Genomic DNA, 20,623 nt, shown 5'->3' with positions numbered 1-20,623 from the left:
AAAAAAAAAAAAAAAAAAAAAAAAAAATATATATATATATATATATATATATGGAGGAGACTTTCAGGTTAAGACACATAGAGAGAGCACTGCCTCTGGAAGCCCATAAATCCACAACAAAGAGATATTTAAAGATATAAATATACAAGGACAGGAAGAACAGGAAAGGGGACCCCCAGCAGTAGAATCTCTGGAAGCTGGAAAGCAGATCGGCTGGTATTACCTGACTGGGCTGATCTCAGACAGCTAAATCCTTGCCAGGAGTGGGGAAGGCTGCGAGCCAGTCCTTACTCATACAACAGAATCCTCAAAAACTTAAGAATGGGCAGCAGCTGCTGCTGCTGCTACAGCTAAGGGTGAAAGAAGGCCAAAACAAAGAGGATTATTTGGAGGTGCCTTTGATAAACAGATCTTTAGGTCCCCTCCAGCTCCCAAGCCACTGGGTGATGTCCCTCCCCTACTTTAGGACCCATCTGGGGTTTCACGGGAGAGGGACAAACAAAGGGTCTCTGGGCCAGGTGCAGTGGCTCATGTCTATAATCTCAGCTACTCAGGAGGCTGAGGCAGGAGAATCACTTGAACCTGGGAGGCGGAGGTTGCAGTGAGTCGAGATCGCACCATTGCACTCCAGCCTGGGCAACAAGTGCGAAACTCTGTCTCAAGAAAAAAAAAAAAAAAAAAAAGAAAGAAAGAAAGAAAAGAAAGAAAAGAAAGAAAGAAAGAAAGAAAGAAAGAAAGAAAGAAAGAAAGAAAGAAAGAAAGAAAGAAAGAAAGAAAGAAAGAAAGAAAGAAAGAAAGAAAGAAAGAAAGAAAATAAATTATTGGCCATACACAGTGGCTCAGGCCTGTAATCCCAGTGATTTGGAAGGCTGAGGCAGGAGGATCACTTGAGGCCAGGAGTTCAAGAGCAGCCTGGGCAAAATAGTCAAGACTGTTTCCTTTTTTCTTCACCAAAAGCAGATACTTGAAAGACCCTGTTTCTACAAAAGGAAAAAAAAAAAATAGCTGGGTACTGTGGCTCATGCTTGTAGTTCCAGCTACATAGGAGGCTGAGTCGGGAGAACTGCTTGAGCCCAGGCGTATGAGGCTGCAGTGAGCCATGACTGAACTGCTGCACTCCAGGCTGGGTGACAGAGGGAGACCCTGTCTGGAAAAAAAAAAAAAAAAAAAAAAGAAGCCAGGTGCAGTGCCTCACACCTGTAATCCAAGCACTTTGGGAGGCCAAGGCGGACAAATCACCTGAGTTCAGCAGTTCAAGACCAGCGTGGCCAAACATGGCAAAACCCTATCTGTACTAAAAATACAAAAATTAGCCGAATGTGGTGGCACATACCTGTAATCCCAGCTACTTGGGAGGATGAAGCATGAGAACTGCTTGAACCTGTGAGGTGGGGGTTGCAGTGAGCTGAGATCACACCACTGCACTTCAGCCTGGGTGACTGAGTCAGATTCTGTTTGAAAAAAAAAAGAAGAAGAAGAAGAAAAGGCCGGGCGTGATGGATCACACCTGTAATCTCAGCAGTTTGGGAGGCCGAGGTGGGCAGATTGCCTGAGCTCAGGAGTTCAAGACCAGCCTGGGCAACACGGTGAAACCCCGTCTCTACTAAAATACAAAGAATTAGCCAGGCGTGGTGGCGTGCGCCTGTAATTCTAGCTACTCAGGAGGCTGAGGCAGGAGAATTGCTTGAACCCAGGAAGTGGAGGTTGCAGTGAGCCAAGATCGCACCACTGCACTCCAGCCTAGGCGACAGAGCGAGATTCCATCTCAAAAAAAAAAAAAAAATGTCAGCAAGAAAAGGAAGTTACACGGATGCAGCTAGAGGTCATTATCCTAAGCAAATTAATGCAGAAACAGAAAATCAAATACCTCATGTCCTCACGTATAAATGGGAGTGAAACATTGATACATCTGGACATAAAGATGAGAACAATGGATACTGGGAACTCCTAGAGGTGGGTGGGAGTGAGGCAAGGATTGAAAAACTGCCCACTACTGCCATGGTCACTGTCTGGATGACAGAATCAATTGTACCCCAAACCTCAGCATCACACAATATACCCATATAACAAACCTGCACATGTACCCCCGAATCTAAAATAAAAGATGATATTAAAAAAAAAAAAAAAGACGGCCGGGCACAGTGGCTCATGTCCGTAATCTCAGCACTTTGGGAGGCCGAGGCGGGTGGATCACCTGAGATCAGGAGTTCGAGACCAGCCTGGCCAATGCGGCGAAACCCTGTCTCTACTAAAAATACAAAAATTAGCAAGGTGTCACGGCACATGCCTGTAATCCCAGCTGCTTGGGAGGCTGAGGCAGGAGAATCCCTTGAACTGGGGAGGCAGAGGTTGCAGTGAGCTGAGATTACGCCACTGCACTCCAGCCTGGGCAACAGAGTGAGACTCTCTCTCAAAAAAAAAAAAAAAAAAAAAAGAGAAAAGGAAGTTAGAAAAACAACCCCTAGAAAAACAGCCGTAGAGGCTCTACATTCTGAGTCATAGGAGTTCCAGAAAGAGAAGTGATTGCTACATAACACAAATTTGAAAAGAAAGAGAAGTGAGAAAATAGAGGGAAGGAAATCAAAGAAATAATCCAACTTCTGAAAAGTAAAGAATGAGCTTCCAGCAGGAAAGTGCCTGTTGAGTGCGGGCACAGTGGAGGAAATGAGGCCACATAATCATCTGGGTGTGTTGGAGCTCGCCTGTAATCCCAGCTACTCGGGAGGCTGAGGCAGAAGAATTGCTTCAGCCCAGGAGGCAGAGGTTGCAGTGAGCTGAAATCGTACCACTGCACTCCAGCTTGGATTACAGAGTGAGACTCTGTCTCAAAAAAAAAAAAAAAAAAAAAAAAAAAGTAAAGTAGGCCTACATAGAGGAATATCAGTGTGAAATTGCAGAACTCTGGGGCCCAAAATCTTAAAAACTTTCCAGGAAGAACAAAATCGGTTACATATAAAGGATCCACAACGTGGCCAGAGCAGGAGGATTGCTTGAGCCCAGGAGTTGGAAACCTGTCAGAGCAACGTAGCGTGACCCTGTGTCTACAAAAAAATAAAAAACAAAACACAAAAAAGAACCAAAGGCTCCCGAAACAGAATGGCTTTAGCCTGCTCAACTGCAGCTGGCCGACAGCGTCTCTTCATTATTCTGAAGGACAACGAGCTCCAGTTCAGCCAAGCGTCAGCCATCTATGGGGATCTATGGGGTAGGATGCAAGAATTCAGCAATGTTACCTTCCGGGCAGTCTTTCTCAAGAACTCCTGGAGGACAGGCTCAACACAAGCAAGGGGGGACCAAGAAGGAGGAAGATGTGAAATCCAGGAAATAAAGACCCATGCAGGAGGGGGCGGGGGCATCCCCAGGGGGTGAAGAAAGACTCGGGAATGGTGTGTGTACCCAGCCTGTGCAGCCTGTCCAGCGGGGAGCAGCGTGACTCGAGACGTGTTGAGAGCTGGCATTACCAACATCCTTGCTGCCATGCTGCTCATTTAGGTACAGAATGCCCCAAGAGCCTGGCCTAGATTCTTTTTTTGTTTGTTTGAGACAGAGTCTCACTTTGTCACCCAGGCTGGAGTGCAGCGGTAAGATCTCGGCTCACTGCAACCTCCGCCTCCCGGGTTCAAGCGATTCTCCTGCCTCAGCCTCCCCAGTAGCTGGGACTACAGGTGCCCACCACCACGCCCTGCTATTTTTTTGTATTTTTAGTAGAGATGGGGTTTCACCGTGTTAGCCAGGATTGTGTCGATCTCCTGACCTCATGATCTGCCCACCTTAACCTCCCAAAGTGCTGGGATTACAGGCGTGAGCCACTGTACCTGGCCCTGGCCCAGACTCTTGCCTGCACCTGGCTGGTCCCGATCACAGGCTGAGGAAGCCCCGTTCTTGCCCTGCTGCCTGGGTCTGCTGAGGACACATGGCCCACCTGACAGGCCTCACCCTGCTTCTGAGGTCTGAGCACCCTACTCCTCAGGGCACTGTGAGCTCAGAAGCAAGAGACAGAACGGCTCATGCCCCTGACCATTTCCTGCTGAATGTCCATACCACAGCTCTGCTCAGCGTCCAAACAGGGGAGCCCCACCCACAGCCATGCCCTCTGCCTGCCCCAGAGGGGGCTCTTGTCAGTGCCCACAGAGGCTGGGCCCAGCCTGTACCCCAGGCACTCACCTGAGTTTATCTTTCCGGGAGTCTTCTGGCCTGGCCATGGCGCCTGTTCTGCCCCAGCCGGGGGTGTGCTGCCTCTCTGCACACATAGTACTCAGGGAAACACACCTGGGTGGGATTCATAAAACCCTAAAGGAAAGCACGGGCGTGTTCAACCCAAGTCAAAGTAAAGGTGACCTCTCAGGTGGGGAGGAATCACTTGGGAGGACCCAGGGCGCTCCTAGGACACTGGTAATGTTCTGGTCATAACCTGGGGAATGGGCACAACTGGTATTATTATTGTAATGTATATGTGTGTGTGTGTGTGTTTTTTTTTTAATTGAGTTTTGCTTTATCACCCAGGCTGGAGTGCAGAGGTGTGATCTCGACTCACTGCAACCTCCGCCTCCCGGGTTAAAGCAATCCTCCTGCCTCAGCCTCCTGAATAGCTGGGATTACAGGTGCACACCACCACACCCAGCTAATTTTTGTATTTTTAGTAGAGATGGGGTTTCACCATGTTGGCCAGGTTGGTCTCCAACTCCTGACCTGACGTGATCTGCCTGCCTTGGCCTCCCAAAGTGCTGGGATTATAGGTGTGAGCCACTGCACCCAGCCACATGTGTGTCTTATTTTTATTTTATTTTGTTTTGTTTTTTGATAAAGAGTCTCACTGTGTTGCCCAAGCTGCAGAGCAAAGGTGTGATCTCAGCTCACTGCAACCTCTGCCTCCCAGTTCAAGCGATTCTCCTGCCTCAGCCTCCTGAGTAGCTGGGATTACAGGCGCCTGCCACCACACCCAGCTAATTTTTGTATTTTTAGTAGAGACAGGGTTTCACCATGTTGGTCAGGCTGGTCGAGAACTCCTGACCTCAGGTGATCCACCCACCTTGGCCTCCCAAAGTGCTGGGATTACAGGCGTAAGCCACCATGCCCGGCTAAGAAGGATTTTTTTTTTTTTTTTTTTTTTGAGATGGAGTCTCGCTGTGTCACCAGGCTGGAGTGCAGTGGTGCCGTCTCGGCTCACTGCAGCCTCCACCTTCTGAGTTCAAGAGATTCTCCTGCCTTAGCCTCCCAAGTGGCTGGGATTACAGGCACACACTACCATGCCCGGCTAATTTTTGTATTTTTAGTAGAGATAGTGTTTCACCATGTTGGCCAGGCTGGTCTTGAACTCCTGACCTAGTGATCCACCCACCTCGGCCTCCCAAAGTGCTGGGATTACAGGCGTGAGCCACCGCGCCTGGCCAGAAGGAATTTTTTAAAAGTAAAAGCGGCAGGGAGCGGTGGCTCACACCTGTAATCCCAGCACTTTAGGAGGCTGAGGCGGGTAGATCACCTCAGGTCAGGAGTTCAAGACCAGCCTGGCCAACATGGTGAAACCCCATCTCTACTAAAAATACAAAAATTAGCCGGGCATGGTGGCAGGTGCCTGTAATCCCAGCTGCTGGGAGGCTGAGGGAGGAGAGAATCACTTGAACCCAGGAGGCAGAAGTCGCAGTGAGCCGGGATTGTGCCATTGCACTCTAGCCTGGGAGACAAGAGCGAAACTCCGTCTCAAAAAAAAAAGGAAGGAAGGAAGGAGGGAGGGAGGGAGGGAGGGAGAGAGGAAGGAAGGAAGGAAGGAAGGAAGGAAGGAAGGAAGGAAGGAAGGAAGGAAGGAAGGAAAATAAACCCAGAAGAAAAAGATGAATGATGAATGGAACCAAGCCTGGGTTATCCTTGTCTTTAGGCCAACACAGTCAAAAATAGATTATATATGTTTGTCTTTTAATAGAGGAAGAGGCTTACAAAGGCAACAATGCCAGGTCCTAGGAAAGCCATAGTACAGCCTGGCTGGAAGGAGGCTCCCAGCCTCTGTGTCTGGGTAGAAGTAGCCACTGTTCTCCTTGGCCCCTGCAGGATCAGTTTGGCCCAATGTGGCTGGTGCAGGCTGAGGGATGTTGTCAGTCTGAGTTGGCCGGAGGGAGCTGGGACAGCCTTGGGCTGCAGCAAGACAGCCACAGTGCCAAGGGCCTGGGGCTTGACACGCCCTGCATGGGAGTGGACCTGGGCAGCTGGAGGCCACCTCTGGACTGTGATGATGGCAGCCTCTCCCCTCACTGAGCGCCGAGCATCTGAGGGGTGTCCTGCCTGCATCACCGCCTTGTGGCTTCATCAGTCCCACGAGTTTGTGCCCATTTTACAGATGAGGAGATGGAGACCCAGAGAACCAGTCAGAAAGTGGTCGGGCCAGGACTAAGAGTGCAGCGCGCAGTCTCCGTGCCCTGGATCAACAGCTCAAGGAACTGGGGTGCTCCGGAAATGGGGCCAAGGCTGCTGAGCAGGAGGACGCTCAGGGCCTTGCCCTCAGGAGAGGCAATCCCCCACTCGGAGATCGGTCTTGTTGCCGCATTTTATAGATGGGAAAATGAGACTAGAAGAAACCACAAGCGACCCGCCGGCGGACACACGGCAACGTTTTAGGTGCTGGGTCTGGCCGGGCGGCCATCACCGGTCACCGTGGGGAGGAGAAGGAGCCGAGAGACTCGCTCGCGGCCGGGGGGAGGCAGAAGCGCGTCCCGCGGGAGAGGTGGCTTTGAGGAGTGAGCTCCCGGTCCCGCGGGGATGCCAGTGGGTCCAGGGCCCGGGCTGCCAGGCGGGGCGGGGCGGAGCGGGGCGGGGCTCGGCCGGGTAGTGGGGCGGGGCCGGGCGGTGGATTGACGGGCGGGGCCTGGTGGCGGGGCGGGGCCGGGCGGCTGAGAGGGGCGGGGCGGATGCGGGCACAGCGGTCTGGCTAACTCCTGCCAGGCAGTGCCCTTCCCGGAGCGTGCCCTCGCCGCTGGTGAGTGAGAACGGGACGCGGAGGGGGCAGCGGGAAATGGGGGCCCGCACGGCTGCGACTCTGACAGCGCCGCGGGACAGAGGGAAACTGAGGCCGGAGCCGAGGACTGGACACCCGAGGGGGCGGCCCGGGGCAGCACTTGGGGCTCGGCTATTGGGTCAGGGGCGGAGGCGGCGGGCAGCCAGGTCTGGGCCTCCGCGGCCGGGGTTCCTGCGCGGGCCGCCTCCGACTGGGGGTTCGGGAGGGGAAACTTGGGCAACTCCGCCACGCCCTGCCCCTGCTTCTCCTGCAGGAAGCGCGGTCGCAGGAGAGGCCGATGCTCCCTCTCCCGCCCATTCCGCGGATGGGCAATCCCAGGCGGAGCTCCCTTCAGGGTCTCAGAATGTCTGGGAGACCTCAGGCAGGATCCTGATCCCCCAAGACACCCCGTTTCATAGTGGAGGAGAACAGCCCAGATCGGGGAAGTTTTTTTTGCCCAAAGCCGGTTAGAGGCCCCCCGGCCCTCAATTCCCAGTGCGGGGCTCAGGTGCGCTGCAGCCTAGACGGGACTTACTCTGAGCCGAGCAGCCTCTGGGACCTGTCTGCTTCCCCTGCCCCTTGCAAAGAAGACGGAGCCCAGGTGGGAGAAGCGGGGGCTTCCTGCTGTGAACACACTGCTGGCCAGGGCAGCTTCCAGAGGCCATGGCCTGGCGTGGGCCTGGAGCCCCTCTGGCCAGCCTGCCAGGGGCCGGCGCTACGGAATACCAGCAGTGTGCCCTGGGCTGGATGGCAGGAGAGACAGGACTTGAGGCTGTCCCAGAATGGACTCAGGCAGGGCGAGGATATTAGGGGAGGTGGTGTACAGGAAGCAGTCGCCCAGCTCGCCTGGCACACAGCAAGCCCTGCCCATGAAGGCCTGCTGCCAGAACGTGGGCGAGGCCCAGCGTCTCTGTGGAGTCAGTGGGGCCTGAGACAGGGCAGCGTGAGGCAGGTTTCCACTGGCGGTGAAAGGGGCTGTGTAGCAAGGGCAGGAGAGCCAGCCTCAGCCCAGCAGGGGAAGACGGCCCCTGAGTCTCCACCTGGCTGCTGGCAGCCCCATAGGGAGGCTCCGCGGGAATCCTGGGCTCCCAGGGGAGTGCTGGAAACTGGGGGAAACTGAGGCTTACCAAAGAAGCCTTTGTCCAGAGTCATGCAGCTGGCGTGGTGGAGCCAGGGCCTGATCCCAGCCTGCCTCCTCCACTGTGCCCCGAGGGCCACTTTGTTTCCTGGGAGTGTGTCTGTGCATGTGTGCACACACATGTGCTGTGTCCTGTCGTCTGTACAGACTTATGCCTGGCGTGAGGCACCATGTCTGGCTGGATCTACCAGAAAATATTCACAGCAGGTTCTCCAGGTGGGGTGAAGGGCTTGGGCTCACAGGGAGGGAGCCTACATTTACCTTTAGCTTTTTCAGTATTTCAGTTTTGAATCTCTGTTTTGTTTTGTTTCGTTTTTCTTTCTTTCTCTTTTTTTCCTTCTTTTTTTCTTTTTTTTTTTGTTTGAGACAGGGTCTTACTCTGGTAGGCAGGCTGGAGTGCAGTGATGCAATCATAGCTCACTGCAGTCTCCTGCAGAACTCCCGGGCTCAAGCGATCCTCCCACCTCAGCCTCCCAAAGTGCTGGGATTACAGGCGTGAGCCACCGTTTCTGGCTTATTTGTGTTTTCTTTACTTTTGATCGCGCAAACAATGCGTGGATATGCTCTCTTTGTATAAAACAGTAGTCTTTTTTATTTTATTTTATTTTTAACCACTGGACCACTAGGGAAGTCATTCTTAATTTCTTCTTTACTTTTATTTATATGTATTTTTGGAGTCGGTGTCTCTCGCTCCATTGCCCAGGCTGGAGTGCAGTGGCTCGAGCTGGGCTCACTGCAACCTCTGCCTCCTGAGTTGAAGTGATTCTCCTGCCTCAGCCTGGCTAATATTTGTACTTTTAGTAGAGACGGGGTTTCACCATGTCGGCCAGGCTGTTTCTTTATTTTTCACTAAAAAAAAAGTTTAACCCCCGAACCTTGAAGGAAAGGAAATGAGTCTTTCTTAACAGAACCAATTCCCCCTGGACACCCACCCTCACCCTACCCTTTGCCAGGCCACTCGATGGCCAGGTTGGCTGTGGATTTTTCCAGACGTGTGGGCTGTTCCACTGGTTACTTTCGTAATGAAAAACGCACACAAAGTCAGGACGATTAGCCATGAGTCATTTTTTAAAAGCCTGAAAACAAGTCTCTGGGACAATGGTGGCTTCATTGGAGAGACAAGGCTCAGGGGAGCTGGGTGCAGCTGGGGGTGGTGGTGGGGATCAGAGAAGGGACACATTCCTTATTCTGTTCCTGGATCGCCTTCTTTTTTTAGTTAGTTAAGTTGTGCTTTTTGTTTGTTCGGTTTTTTTCTTTTTTTTTTTTTGAGAGGGAGTCTCGCTCTGTTGCCCAGGTTGGAGTGCAGGGGCGTAATCTCGGTTCACTGCAACCTCCTTGGGTTCAGTTGATTCTCCTGCCTTAGTCTTCTGAATAGCTGGGACTACAGGCGCCCGCCACCACACCTGGCTAATTTTTGTATTTTTAGCAGAGACAGGATTTCACCATGTTAGCCAGGCTGGTCTCGAACTCCTGACCTGAGGTGATCTGCCTGCCTCAGCCTCCTAAAGTGCTGAGATTACAGGTGTGAGCCACTGTGCCTGGCCTTCTGGGTCACCTATAGGGAGGTCTCCAAGAACAGAAAGACACCCTGAAACCCACTGGCTCGACCACCACCTCACAGATAGGGACACAGAGGCCCAGAAGATGAGATACCTTGGGGCAGCTATGGGTCTGGGGTCTCCGGGCCAGGAGTGAAGTCTCACAAGACCCGGAGACCCTGGGTCCCACCCTTGGTTGGGGAGGGCTCAGATCCTGCGGGGCCTGATGCTCTGTGGGGGCTGGGATGTTGCTGTGGCAGGTGGAGAGAGCGATGCTGCTGGCCTTGGGAGAACCTTCTGGCACAGTTCACAGGTGGGGTGGAGTGGCCTGGGGCCTGCGGGTCCAATCCTGGTGCTGCAGGCTTTATGAGCCCTGTTACAGATGAGGAAGGAGGCTGAGACGGGTGGTGACACAGATGCTGGCAAGTGGCCATGCAGCCCAGAGCAGGCCGGCAGACACCCGGCTCAGAGGGAGGGGTGGGATGAGTTTTGGAGTCACTCAGACCTAGAAAGTTCTGTGACTTCTCATGTCTCAGCTTCCTCATCTGGAAAATGGGACAAGTTATGAGTCCACTATGGAGGCCAAGTGGGCCATGTGGCTCAGGGAAAAGCAGCTAGTCCCCTGTGGCCGCTGTGGGGACTAAACGAGGCGGTGACCATCGGGATGAGCACGGACTCCACCATGCAGGCCCCTGCCTACCAGAGGCCCGTGCACAGCCAGAGCTGAGCGAGGCCTGGAGCCTTCTCCTGCCTCCACATCCTGCGTCCTCTACCCTGCCCTGATCTTGCCTCTGTTTTGGGGGCGCTGCTCCGTGCAGGGCATTTTCACCTGTGGAGTGTCCAGGGGCTCTCATGGCTGATAGGGTCTCGTCTCAGGTCCAAGCCTTGAGGCCCTGTCTTCCCCTGGAGGAAATGGGGCTAGTGGCCCCACACCGATACCCACAAGCCCTCTCTTCTCTAGAGTTTTCAGGGAAACGTTGTTGTCCCACCCCTTCCTCCCTTGAGCTACCCCAGGCCCCTGAGAAGCAGACATGGCGGGTTTACCCACCTGATGTGGAGGGAAGCCGGGCCCAGAGACGAGCCTTGGATGGAGGCAGAGCCGAGGTCTGGATCCCTGTTCACCTGAAGGAGACAAAGGGGCATAGGTGGCTTCACCCCCTGCCTGAACCCCGAGTCCCGTCCCTGCCATGTATGCCCCCTGGCCCACCCCAGCCTTCCCTGGGCCCATCCCAGAGCAGATTTCTGGACCCTGCCTAGCCCGGCCCAGCATGACTCCTCATGTTCATGCTGCCCACCTGTTCCCTGATTGGGCGATTCAGGAGCCAGGCAGTTCCCCAGATGCCCTAGGAAACTCCCTGCCCGCCACCAGGCTTTCTCCGTGTGGGGCATCTGACCACCCTGTTTTCTGGTGGGGCAGACCCTCTGAGCCCCTTGGCCCTGTGGGTCATAACCACAGCCAGGCCTGAGAAGGGGGCATCCTGGGGTGGGAGTGTGAGCACGGGACTCAGAACCGGCTCCAGACCCTGCTCTCTCTTGCTGTGCCTTGGGAAAGCCGCCATGCCTCTGTGACTTTAATTCGTTCTGTGCAACAGGGGACCTGGGGGGTGGTCTCTAAGGTCGTGTCAGCTGGAACACGGGGTGAGTTCCATTTGTGATTTACTGGGCTCCGAGTGTGCGCCTGGCCCTGGCTGGGTGCTGGGGCCAGGTGACAGAACCGTGGGGAGGGAGAAGTTCTGCCACATGCTACAAGGTGAGGACCTCTAGAACATGACGCTCAGTGAAGGAAGCCAGACACCAGGGCCACACACTGCATTGAGACCAAATGTCCAGGATGGGCAAGTCCCCAGAGAGAAGTCAGATTGCTGGCTGCCAGGGGTGGGGGGAGGGAGGGGAGCCACTGCTGATGGATACAGGGTTTCTTTTCGGGGTTGAAAATGCTTTGGAACTTGATACAGAGGGTGGCTGCACAACAATGGCAATATACAAATGCTGCTGAATGGTGCACTGGGGGTTTCCATTTGTTGCATGAACATCACTGAAAGTGCATCAGCTTCCATGTGGTATCAAGGGGTTCTGGATGTGCGTGTGTCTTATGCTGGTGGTATTAACCTTGCTCGCCTGGACAGGGACACTTGTGAGACTGAGAGTGGGCCATCAGTGTGGGGCAGGTGGGCCTCAACTGGGGGTGTCCTGGGAAAACGCACGTACAGGAACCCTGGTCCGGCTTGTTTCCAGCGGAGGCTGAATGAGACTCCTTACGGTTCCCCCACAACATCACTCAGCTGTGGACTCACGCAGGCTCCAGCAGAGCGGCGGTTATGTCTCAGTTGCCCAGATGGGCAGCAGGCTGAGCTGGCCTGGGCTTACCTGAGAGGATATAGTGGGAGGCTGAGCTGGGAGGTGGTCCCAGGGCTGTGGTCCAGAGCTCCGTATCCACTTGGCAGTGGTGCAGGGCCAGTGCTCAGCAGTACCTCCCGTACCGGGGAAGGTGGCCTTTCATATGTGTAGTGACATCAGACCCCCACTACCACCCCATTAGCAGTGTACCCTGGAAGCTGGAGGGTGGGGCAGGAGGGAGGGGGTGGGGCAGGAGGGAAGGGGTGGGGCAGGAGGGAGGGGGTGGGGCAGGATGAAGGGGATGGGGCAGGAGGGGGAGGGGCAGGATGGAGGGGCAGGATGGAGGGGCAGGAGGGGGAGGGGCAGAAGGGAGGGAGAGGGAGAACACAGGAATATTTCTTTTTTTTTTTTTGAGACGGAGTCTTGCTCTGTCACCCAGGCTGGAGTGCTGTGGCCGGATCTCAGCTCACTGCAAGCTCCGCCTCCCGGGTTCCCGCCATTCTCCTGCCTCAGCCTCCCGAGTAGCTGGGACTACAGGCGCCCGCCACCTCGCCCGGCTAGTTTTTTGTATTTTTTAGTAGAGACGGGGTTTCACCATGTTAGCCAGGATGGTCTCGATCTCCTGACCTTGTGATCCGCCCGTCTCGGCCTCCCAAAGTGCTGGGATTACAGGCTTGAGCCACCGCGCCCGGCCCACAGGAATATTTCTTGCCAGGACCTAGGTCACATGCCCAGCCCCCAAGAATGTCCATCCTTACTGCTCATCTGTGCAGCAACCTTGGGGGATGGGGTAACTGTCCCCATTCAACAGGTGAGAAAACTGAGGTCCAGGGAGGGGAGGGAATCATAGTAAGTGGCAGCATGGGAATCTGCTGGATGCCTGACACTCTGATTGTTCCTTTAAAACAGGCCCAGTGCGGTGGCTCATGCCTGTAATCCTAGCACTTTGGGAGGCTGAGGCAGGCAGATCAACTCAGGTCAGGAGTTTGAGACCAGCCAGGCCAACATGATGAAACCCTGTCTCTACTAAAAAATATAAAAATTAGCTGGGCGTGGTGGCGGGTGCCTGTAATCCCAGCTACTTGGAAGGCTGAAGCAGGAGAATCGCTTGAACCCGGGAGGCGGAGGTTGCAGTGAGCAGAGATCTTGCCACTGCACTCCAGCCTGGGTGACAGAGCAAGACTCCATCTCAAAAAATAAGTGCCCTGGCCAGGCATGGTGGCTCATGCCTATAATCCCAGCACTTTCGGAGAACAAAGTGAAAGGATCACCTGAGCCCAGGAGTTTGAGACTAGCCTGGGCAACATGGAGAGAACTTGTCTCTACAAAAAAATACAAAAAGTAGCTGGGCATGGTGGCGCATGCCTGGAGTTCCAGCTACCTCCAGGCTGAGGTGGGAGGATCCCCTGAGCCTGGGAGGTCAAGGCTGCAGTGAGCTACGATGGTGCTGCTGCTCTCCAGCCTGGACAGCAGCGACACTCTGTCTCTGAAATATAAAATACAGTAATGTTCATTATACATATTTTGGCAAACAAGTAACGTAGTGAACTTAGCATCATAAATCCTGCTGCCGAGGGTGGACTCTGGAATCCTGAGTGGCTGGCCTGTGGAGGGGCCTTGGGCAGACGTCTCCACTGCCCTGTGCCTCAGGTCTCTGTTGGCAGACGGCCATAAGGTGGCATCGCTCCCTCGCAGGGTGAGGGTTCATGGCCAGTGTTGGGGTAAAGCTTGCCTGGCCTGGCATACAGCCATTTCTCTGGAAATGCTGGCTTTATGATTATGACTGTGGCTAACATCTTCATGCAATGGTTACAACTGAGAAAAAAAAATGCATATCTAGGCTGGGCGCAGTGGCTCACGCCTGTAATCCCAGCACTTTGGGAGGCCGAGGCGGGCGGATCACAAGGTCAGGAGATCGAGACCACGGTGAAACCCCGTCTCTACTAAAAATACAAAAAGAAATTAGCCGGGCGTGGTGGTGGGCGCCTGTAGTCCCAGCTACTCGGGAGGCTGAGGCAGGAGAATGGCGTGAACCCGGGAGGCGGAGCTTGCAGTGAGCCGAGATCGCGCCACTGCACTCCAGCCTGGGCGACAGAGCGAGACTCCGTCTCAAAAAAAAAAAAAAAAAAAAAAAGAAACCCTGTCTCTACTAAAACTACAAAAATTAGCCCGGCATGGTGGCATGTGCCTGTAATCCCAGCTACTTGGGAGGTGGGAGGCTGAGGCGGGGGAATCCCCTGAACCTGGGAGGCGGGGGTTACAGTGAGCTGAGATTGTATTCCAGGCTGGGCAACAGAGCGAGACTATATATATAAAAAAAAGCAAATCTATATTATCCATTCTTTGCCAAAATTGGGGTCATTCTGTAGTCTATGTATATTCTGCTTTCTTCGTGTTAGTGAGAACAACTTTTTCATCACTAAAAAGCCTTCAAAAGCTTGGTTTGTGAAGGGCCAGTCTTTAATAGTCCCTGGCTGCTGGGCACTGAGGTGGCTGCTGGGCACTGATGTGGCTTCTGTGCTCATCCAGCTCCATGGATTCCAGGCCAGCAGCTGCTCCTTCTCCCTGGGGCCGGCTTTGCCCTTTGCCCTTTGCCCTTTGCCCCTGCCGAAGCCCACATTCAGCACAGTCTCCTCTGACCCCCTTCTGCCCCCACTTGGCTGCCTCCATGACCCCTGGAATGCTTGTCTCTCGCGTTCCCCTGGGGCGAAAGTGCTCACTGTTCTTCCTGTGGCATCTCCTCCCTGGTCCCCGGTCAGAGGGTCCCTTTCTGAGGTCCAGGCTCCCTCAGCCCCAGTCTGTGCCCACTCAGGGCCTCCCCAACCCCGTGCCCCGCTGGGTCCCAACCCTCGCCCCAGCAGGCCTTGCTGCAAGTTGGCGGAACTAAATCCGGTTGTGTGGCTTCTTGTCTCAGACAAGAGCAGATGACCCCTGATTCTCCACCTAGAATCAGAGTGAGTGGGACCTTAGCCCTTCATTTTTTGATGAGGCCAGGGTGGGAGCCATATTGTCACCGGGGCAGAGCCTGGCCCAGAGTGCACTGTGGCCCCAGGCAGGCCGCTGTCCATCTCCGGTGCATGGGGAAGGGGCGGTGGTTTTAGTGGGGCCCTGTGGGGTGCTGAAACAGCTGTGTAGAGTCCTTGCTGCTGTGCACTGAGCTGTGTTCAAGGTAGGTAAGCACTGATATCCCACTCTACCGAGGGGGAAACTGAGGCCCTGAGTTGATGTGATTTGCCTGAGGTCACAGTGAGGCAGTGAGGAAAGGGATTTGACCCAAACTCTGTCTGATAGCAGTCACCGAATGAGTGAGTGAGTGAGTGAAAGGTGAATGTGAAGTGCTGGAATGTAAAGCACTGGCCTGGCAGAGCCCCCAGAGCTGGGACTTGGCCCAGGGAGGCAGGCTGGGAAGGCTTCTTGGTGGAGGGGACCCAAACTGGCCTCGGAAGAGGCAGCAGGGAGGAGGGGTCAGTGCCAGGAGACCCAAGGTCGAGGTGAGGGTGGACAAAGGTGAGGCCAGGCAGCTGGGGCAGGAGCAGGCCTGGAAATGTGTTCACTCAGCCACTCCTGCCCTGCACATCTCTGTGCCTCCTGATAAGCCAACTGGTTGATCTGTGGGTGACAGGCCTTTCAGGGATGCTGGAGGAGACACAGGCCTAACCCCATGGCCTCAGGAATGCCTTCACCCAGCCTTGTCTTTTCTTTCAGAGCTCCCCTGAACAGCAGCTGCAGCAGCCATGGCCCCGCCCTGGGTGCCCGCCATGGGCTTCACACTGGCGCCCAGCCTGGGGTGCTTCGTGGGCTCCCGCTTTGTCCACGGCGAGGGTCTCCGCTGGTACGCCGGCCTGCAGAAGCCCTCGTGGCACCCGCCCCACTGGGTGCTGGGCCCTGTCTGGGGCACGCTCTACTCAGCCATGGGGTAGGTGGGCACGCGTGCTGGCCTGGGGATGAGCCTGGCCCTTTGCAAGGAGAGGCCTGGCCCAGGACAGAGGGTCTCCTCCAGGCGGGCCATGGGCCATGGCATGGTTTCCCAGCCCCATTTGGCAAGCCAGGGTGGGGAAGCTGTGGGCCTGTTGATTGCACAACTGAACTTTCTCCTCCTGGGCCCCTGGGGGGATGGGTCAGACGCTCACCCCACCCTGGCATCCCTGCCATGTTCACAGCTCCAGGCGGAGGCCGGCTTAGTGTGTGAAGGTTGGCCTTGGGCAGCGGCATGGATGCTTTCCAAGATTAACAACGGCAGCGACAGCCCCGAGAGCAGCTCCTCTGTTGAACTCCTGCCCAGTGCCAGGCTCATCTCATTCATACTCAACGCCCCCCATGATAAGGGGCCTCCCAAGGACACAGGGCTTGCAAGTGTGGACCCCGCACCGCCCCCTTCAGGCTGAGTCTGGCCTGAATCCCTTGGAACTAGACCAGGGGAATTCCACCCGGAAAGGACGTGCTGGGAGGGGCAGGGCGCCTCTTGGTGGCTGTAGAGGGGACTGCACCCAGGAGGCAGGGAATTGACTGCCTTCTGGAATGTTCCCTGCATACTGGTTCCGTGTCAGCCCAATGCAGGGTGGGGACGCAGGTGCCAGGCACTCCAGGGGGCAGATAGCAGAGGCCAGGCCAGGTGCCCAGCTCTGATGGGAATAAGGCCCTGGAACCTGGGTGTCACCTGGGCCTCACCCCTTCCGGCCCAGGCCCTGCCCAGCCAGGCTCCCACACTTTCCTGGCTCCAGTGTTCCCATCCTGCTTGGCCTTCCTATACCACCTGGTCCCAGCCTGTCTTTGGGGGAACTTTTTGGGGCTCCCTGTGGCTCTGGATAAGGCAAACCCCTCGTTGGTAGGTGAGAGTCAGGGCTCTGGCCCTGGCCGACCGGACTTTATCCACTGATGGCCTGCCAAGAGATCTCAGTCACTTCACCGCCTGTGCCTCAGTCTCCTCACTGTAAAGGGGGTGCTGACACTGCCTGCCTTACAGCATTATCAGGAGGCTGAAATGAGTGAATGCTTGGGAAGTGATAGGGCCTTCTCATAGGTAGGGCTCCTGTGAGTGCCGGAGGGCATCGGCTACTGTTACTGGTGGTGTTACTGTTGCCCTGTGTTAACAGCTCCCATCACCAGGCCTCCCCCTGGGCCTCACCCTGCAGTCACAGACTGACTCGGGGTCTCACATCTGCCTCACAGCCGCCTCACAGCCTTTGCATGTCCTGTTTCCTCCCCTGAAAAACTCCTATTCATCCTTTAAGGCCCAGCCCAAATGTCCTATCCTCTGTGCAGTGCCCTGGCTAGGTTAAGAGCCTCCTCTCTACCTAGTCACACCATGTGGTTCCCCTTCATAGCAGTGACAGTGATAATAATGGCAGGTGTTTATTGAGTGTCCTATATGCTGGGTATCGCATGCAGCACTGCCAGTGTGCTAACTAGAATCCCTACAGCAACCCTATGAAAAATGAAGGCCCAGAGAGGTCAGGCAACTTCCCTGAGATCACACAGCCATCAGTGTCAGGTCACGCATGAGCCATCACTGTGTCACTCGGAGGTGGGCAAGGCTCCTGGCCTTGCTCCTAACGGTGCTCTGAACTGCGGCCTCTGTTTCAGGTATGGCTCCTACCTGGTCTGGAAAGAGCTGGGAGGCTTCACGGAGGAGGCTGTGGTTCCCCTGGGCCTCTACACCGGGCAGCTGGCCCTGAACTGGGCGTGGCCCCCCATCTTCTTTGGTGCCCGACAAATGGGCTGGGTAAGTGTGGCTACGGCATGTGTCCCTGATCCCTGGGTCTGACCCTTGGAGGCCCTGGGGCATCACATAGGACACTGGGTCAATGTAGGCAGAGCCAGGGGAGGCAAAAGGCCATGTCACTGTAGCTCTAAGCAGCCCACGCCCTGGAGCCTCCCCTCTACTGACTCTCCTTCAGTGAGGGAAGCTATTAAGGCAGAAGGGGTTGCAGGGTGGGTTTGGGGGCTACTGTATAGGAAAACCCACATGAAGCCTGGTACTGTGTGGGCAGGGTCACTGGCCCCTCTACACGACAGCTTCTTTTTTTTTTTTTGAGACAGAGTCTTACTCTCTCACCCAGGTTGGAGTGCAGTGGCGAGATCTCAGCTCACTGCAACCTCCGCCTCCCAGGTTCAAGCAATTCTCCGGCCTCAGCCTCCTGAGTAGTTGGGACTACAGGCACATGCCACCATGCCTGGCTAATTTTTTTATTTTTAATAGAGACAGGGATTTTTTTTTTTTTTTTTTGAGACAGCGTCTTGCTCTGTCGGCCAGGTTGGAGTGCAGTGGCGCGATCTCGGCTCACTGCAAGCTCCACCTCCCGGGTTCAGGCCATTCTTTTGCCTCAGCCTCCTGAGTAGCTGGGACTACAGGCGCCCCCGACTATGCCCGGCTAATTTTTTGTATTTTTAGTAGAGACGGCATTTCTCTGTTAGCCAGGGTCGTCTCGATCTCCTGACCTCATGATCCGCCCGCCTCGGCCTCCCAAAGTGCTGGGATTACAGGCGTGAGCCACTGTGCCTGGCCTTAAGACAGGGTTTTACCATATTGGTTAGGTTGGTCTTGAACTACTGACCTCTGGCGAACCACCCGTCTTGGCCTCCCGAAGTGTTGGGATTACAGGCGTGAGCCACTGTACCTGAAAAAGAGCAGGTTTTTGTTTGGGCCTTGTAGTAATGCTGGAAGGTCAGCGCTGCCCTCCGTGGAGGCTCTGAGCTCAGAGAGGGGAAGGGACCTGCAAGACCTCTCTGAGCCACCACCGCACCCTTGAACAAACCGAGTTCACTTCAGGCATGTCATGTGCACCCCACACATGGCATGGGTCAGGCGGGAGGACTGTTCCCATTTTACAGATGAGGAAACTGAGGCTGAGATGGGGGAGGGGGTTGGCCAGGTCACTCAGGGGTGGAGTGGGGGTGAGTGAGGTTCCTGACCTCCAAATCCAGCAGCAGTTGGGCAGTGGGACACGCACTTGGGTGGACGTGGTGCCTCAGGCCTCCCTGTCCTTCCTCCCCCAATCTCTGCAGGCCCTGGTGGATCTCCTGTTGGTCAGTGGGGCGGCGGCAGCCACTACCGTGGCCTGGTACCAGGTGAGCCCGCTGGCCGCCCGCCTGCTCTACCCCTACCTGGCCTGGCTGGCCTTCGCGACCACACTCAACTACTGTGTATGGCGGGACAACCGTGGCTGGCGTGGGGGCCGGCGGCTGCCAGAGTGAGTGCCCGGCCCACCAGGGACTGCAGCTGCACAAGCAGGTGCCATCAGTGATGGTGGCTGTCATGCTTTCACAACCACTGGGCCTGCTAGTCTGTCTGCTAGTCTGTCAGGGCCTTGGCCCAGGGGGTCAGTAGAGCTTCAGAGGTGGCCCCACCTGAGCCCCCACCCAGGAGCAGTGTCCTGCGCTTTCTGCATGCTCAGAGCATGTTCTCGGAACATGGAATTTTATAAGCTGAATAAAGTTTTTGACTTCCTTTACCATGGCCTTTTTGCTTGGGTGGGACCCCCGGCCACAGGGAAGAGGGGGAGCTGGGGCTGCGCTGGAGCTCGTCTCTGCGGGATCTGCCTGGGCTGCCTTCTCCACACAGGGCTGGATCCGGCTGGGGCTGCCCCACGCTTCCTGGGACGCTCCTGAAGCCCTGCAGGAGATGAACAGAGCAACCCTGGGTGCCACCCTGGAGCCCACACTGGCGCAGACCCAGCTGGGGCCGTGGGCTTCGGCAGAGGGAGGGGGTCCTGTCCACTTCCCATGGCTTCCGGGATGCTCAGCCCGGGCCCTTGAATGGCTGGGCCCACAACCAGTGTCTAATGCCTAGTCCTGCCCAATGCGTGGCCCTCAGCTGGTTTTACCCAGGACAGAGCTGGGGGTGCTGACTGCCCCGTCCCCCAGGGGCCCAGGCTTGTGGCAGCCTTACTGCACCAGGGATAGCCCCACAAACACCCAGTTGGCTCAAGAGGGTGTCCGAGGCAGGAAAAGTTAGGTCCCGACTCCAGCAGACAGGGCCTCCTTGCTGGCCCAGAGCGGCCAGGATTGGAGGCGTCACAGCCACTCACTCCCTCACCCCGGCTTCCAACTGGGCGACCCATGACCTCTCCAGGCAGCTGTTTGGAGTAATCGAGCCAAGAACCACACGCAGCGCTCCTCCATCCTGCTATTGGTCACCACACCCACGGAGCACTCAGCAACACAGCGGCTCCCTCCCCGCGGCCAGGCCTGACCTGCTGGGCGTTTTGTTTTTGGCGGCTAAGTTCATTCAAATTGGCAAAATGTTCATAGAGAGCTTGCCATCACTCAGCAGCCCGTGGCTGCTGCCTCCTCTCCTTTCTCCCCCGACTCCTGTGTCCTCTCCTGACCCGAACCTCAAACGAAACCTGACGTTCACAAAAGCTTGGACACAGTGGCTCACACCGGTAATCCCAGCACTTTAGGAGGCTGAGGAGGGAGGATTGCTTGAGGCCAGGTGTTTGAGACCAGCCTGGGCAACATAGGGAGACTGTCTATACCATTCACTCTGGCGCACGCACACCACACCCACACCCACACCCACACCCACATCCACACACACACGAAAGAATGAACAGCTCAGGGAAAAGAGGAGCAAAGACAGTCGACTGCATTCTTCTGACAGAAGGGATGGCTTCCGCCCAGAGGCTG

At 55.5% G+C, this 20,623-nt stretch overlaps 2 protein-coding genes across 7 annotated transcripts in view; one reads left to right on the top strand and one right to left on the bottom strand.

Annotated features, from left to right (window-relative positions):
- TTLL12 (tubulin tyrosine ligase like 12) overlaps positions 1-20,623 on the bottom strand; it is a 233,898-nt gene that overhangs the window by 189,413 nt on the left and 23,862 nt on the right. For 4 of the 5 annotated variants that reach the window (XM_074003588.1, XM_074003589.1, XM_074003584.1 and 1 more), the window contains one exon: positions 19,000-19,607. The exons of the other annotated variant lie outside the window; for it this stretch is intronic. In XM_074003588.1, coding sequence (XP_073859689.1) covers positions 19,316-19,607 — 292 coding nt within the window. In that variant the 3' untranslated portion in view covers positions 19,000-19,315. Of the gene's footprint in view, positions 1-18,999; positions 19,608-20,623 lie in introns of those variants that run through there. 5 annotated transcript variants of the gene reach the window in all.
- Positions 6,933-19,446, top strand: TSPO (translocator protein). Of its 2 annotated transcripts, none has more exons than XM_005567071.3 (4): positions 6,933-6,964; positions 15,701-15,911; positions 17,579-17,717; positions 19,001-19,446. In XM_005567071.3, exons 2-4 carry the CDS (start codon positions 15,730-15,732, stop codon positions 19,187-19,189), a joined length of 510 nt encoding a protein of 169 aa, XP_005567128.2. In that variant the 5' UTR covers positions 6,933-6,964; positions 15,701-15,729; the 3' UTR covers positions 19,190-19,446. The 2 variants fall into 2 exon arrangements, with proteins under 2 accessions (XP_005567128.2, XP_065378118.1); XM_065522046.2 differs by lacking the exon at positions 6,933-6,964 and adding an exon at positions 11,038-11,296.

This window comes from Macaca fascicularis, chromosome 10 (genome assembly GCF_037993035.2).
Source record: "Macaca fascicularis isolate 582-1 chromosome 10, T2T-MFA8v1.1".
Lineage (NCBI taxonomy): Eukaryota > Metazoa > Chordata > Mammalia > Primates > Cercopithecidae > Macaca > Macaca fascicularis.
This window is presented reverse-complemented; position numbering and strand designations above follow the sequence as displayed.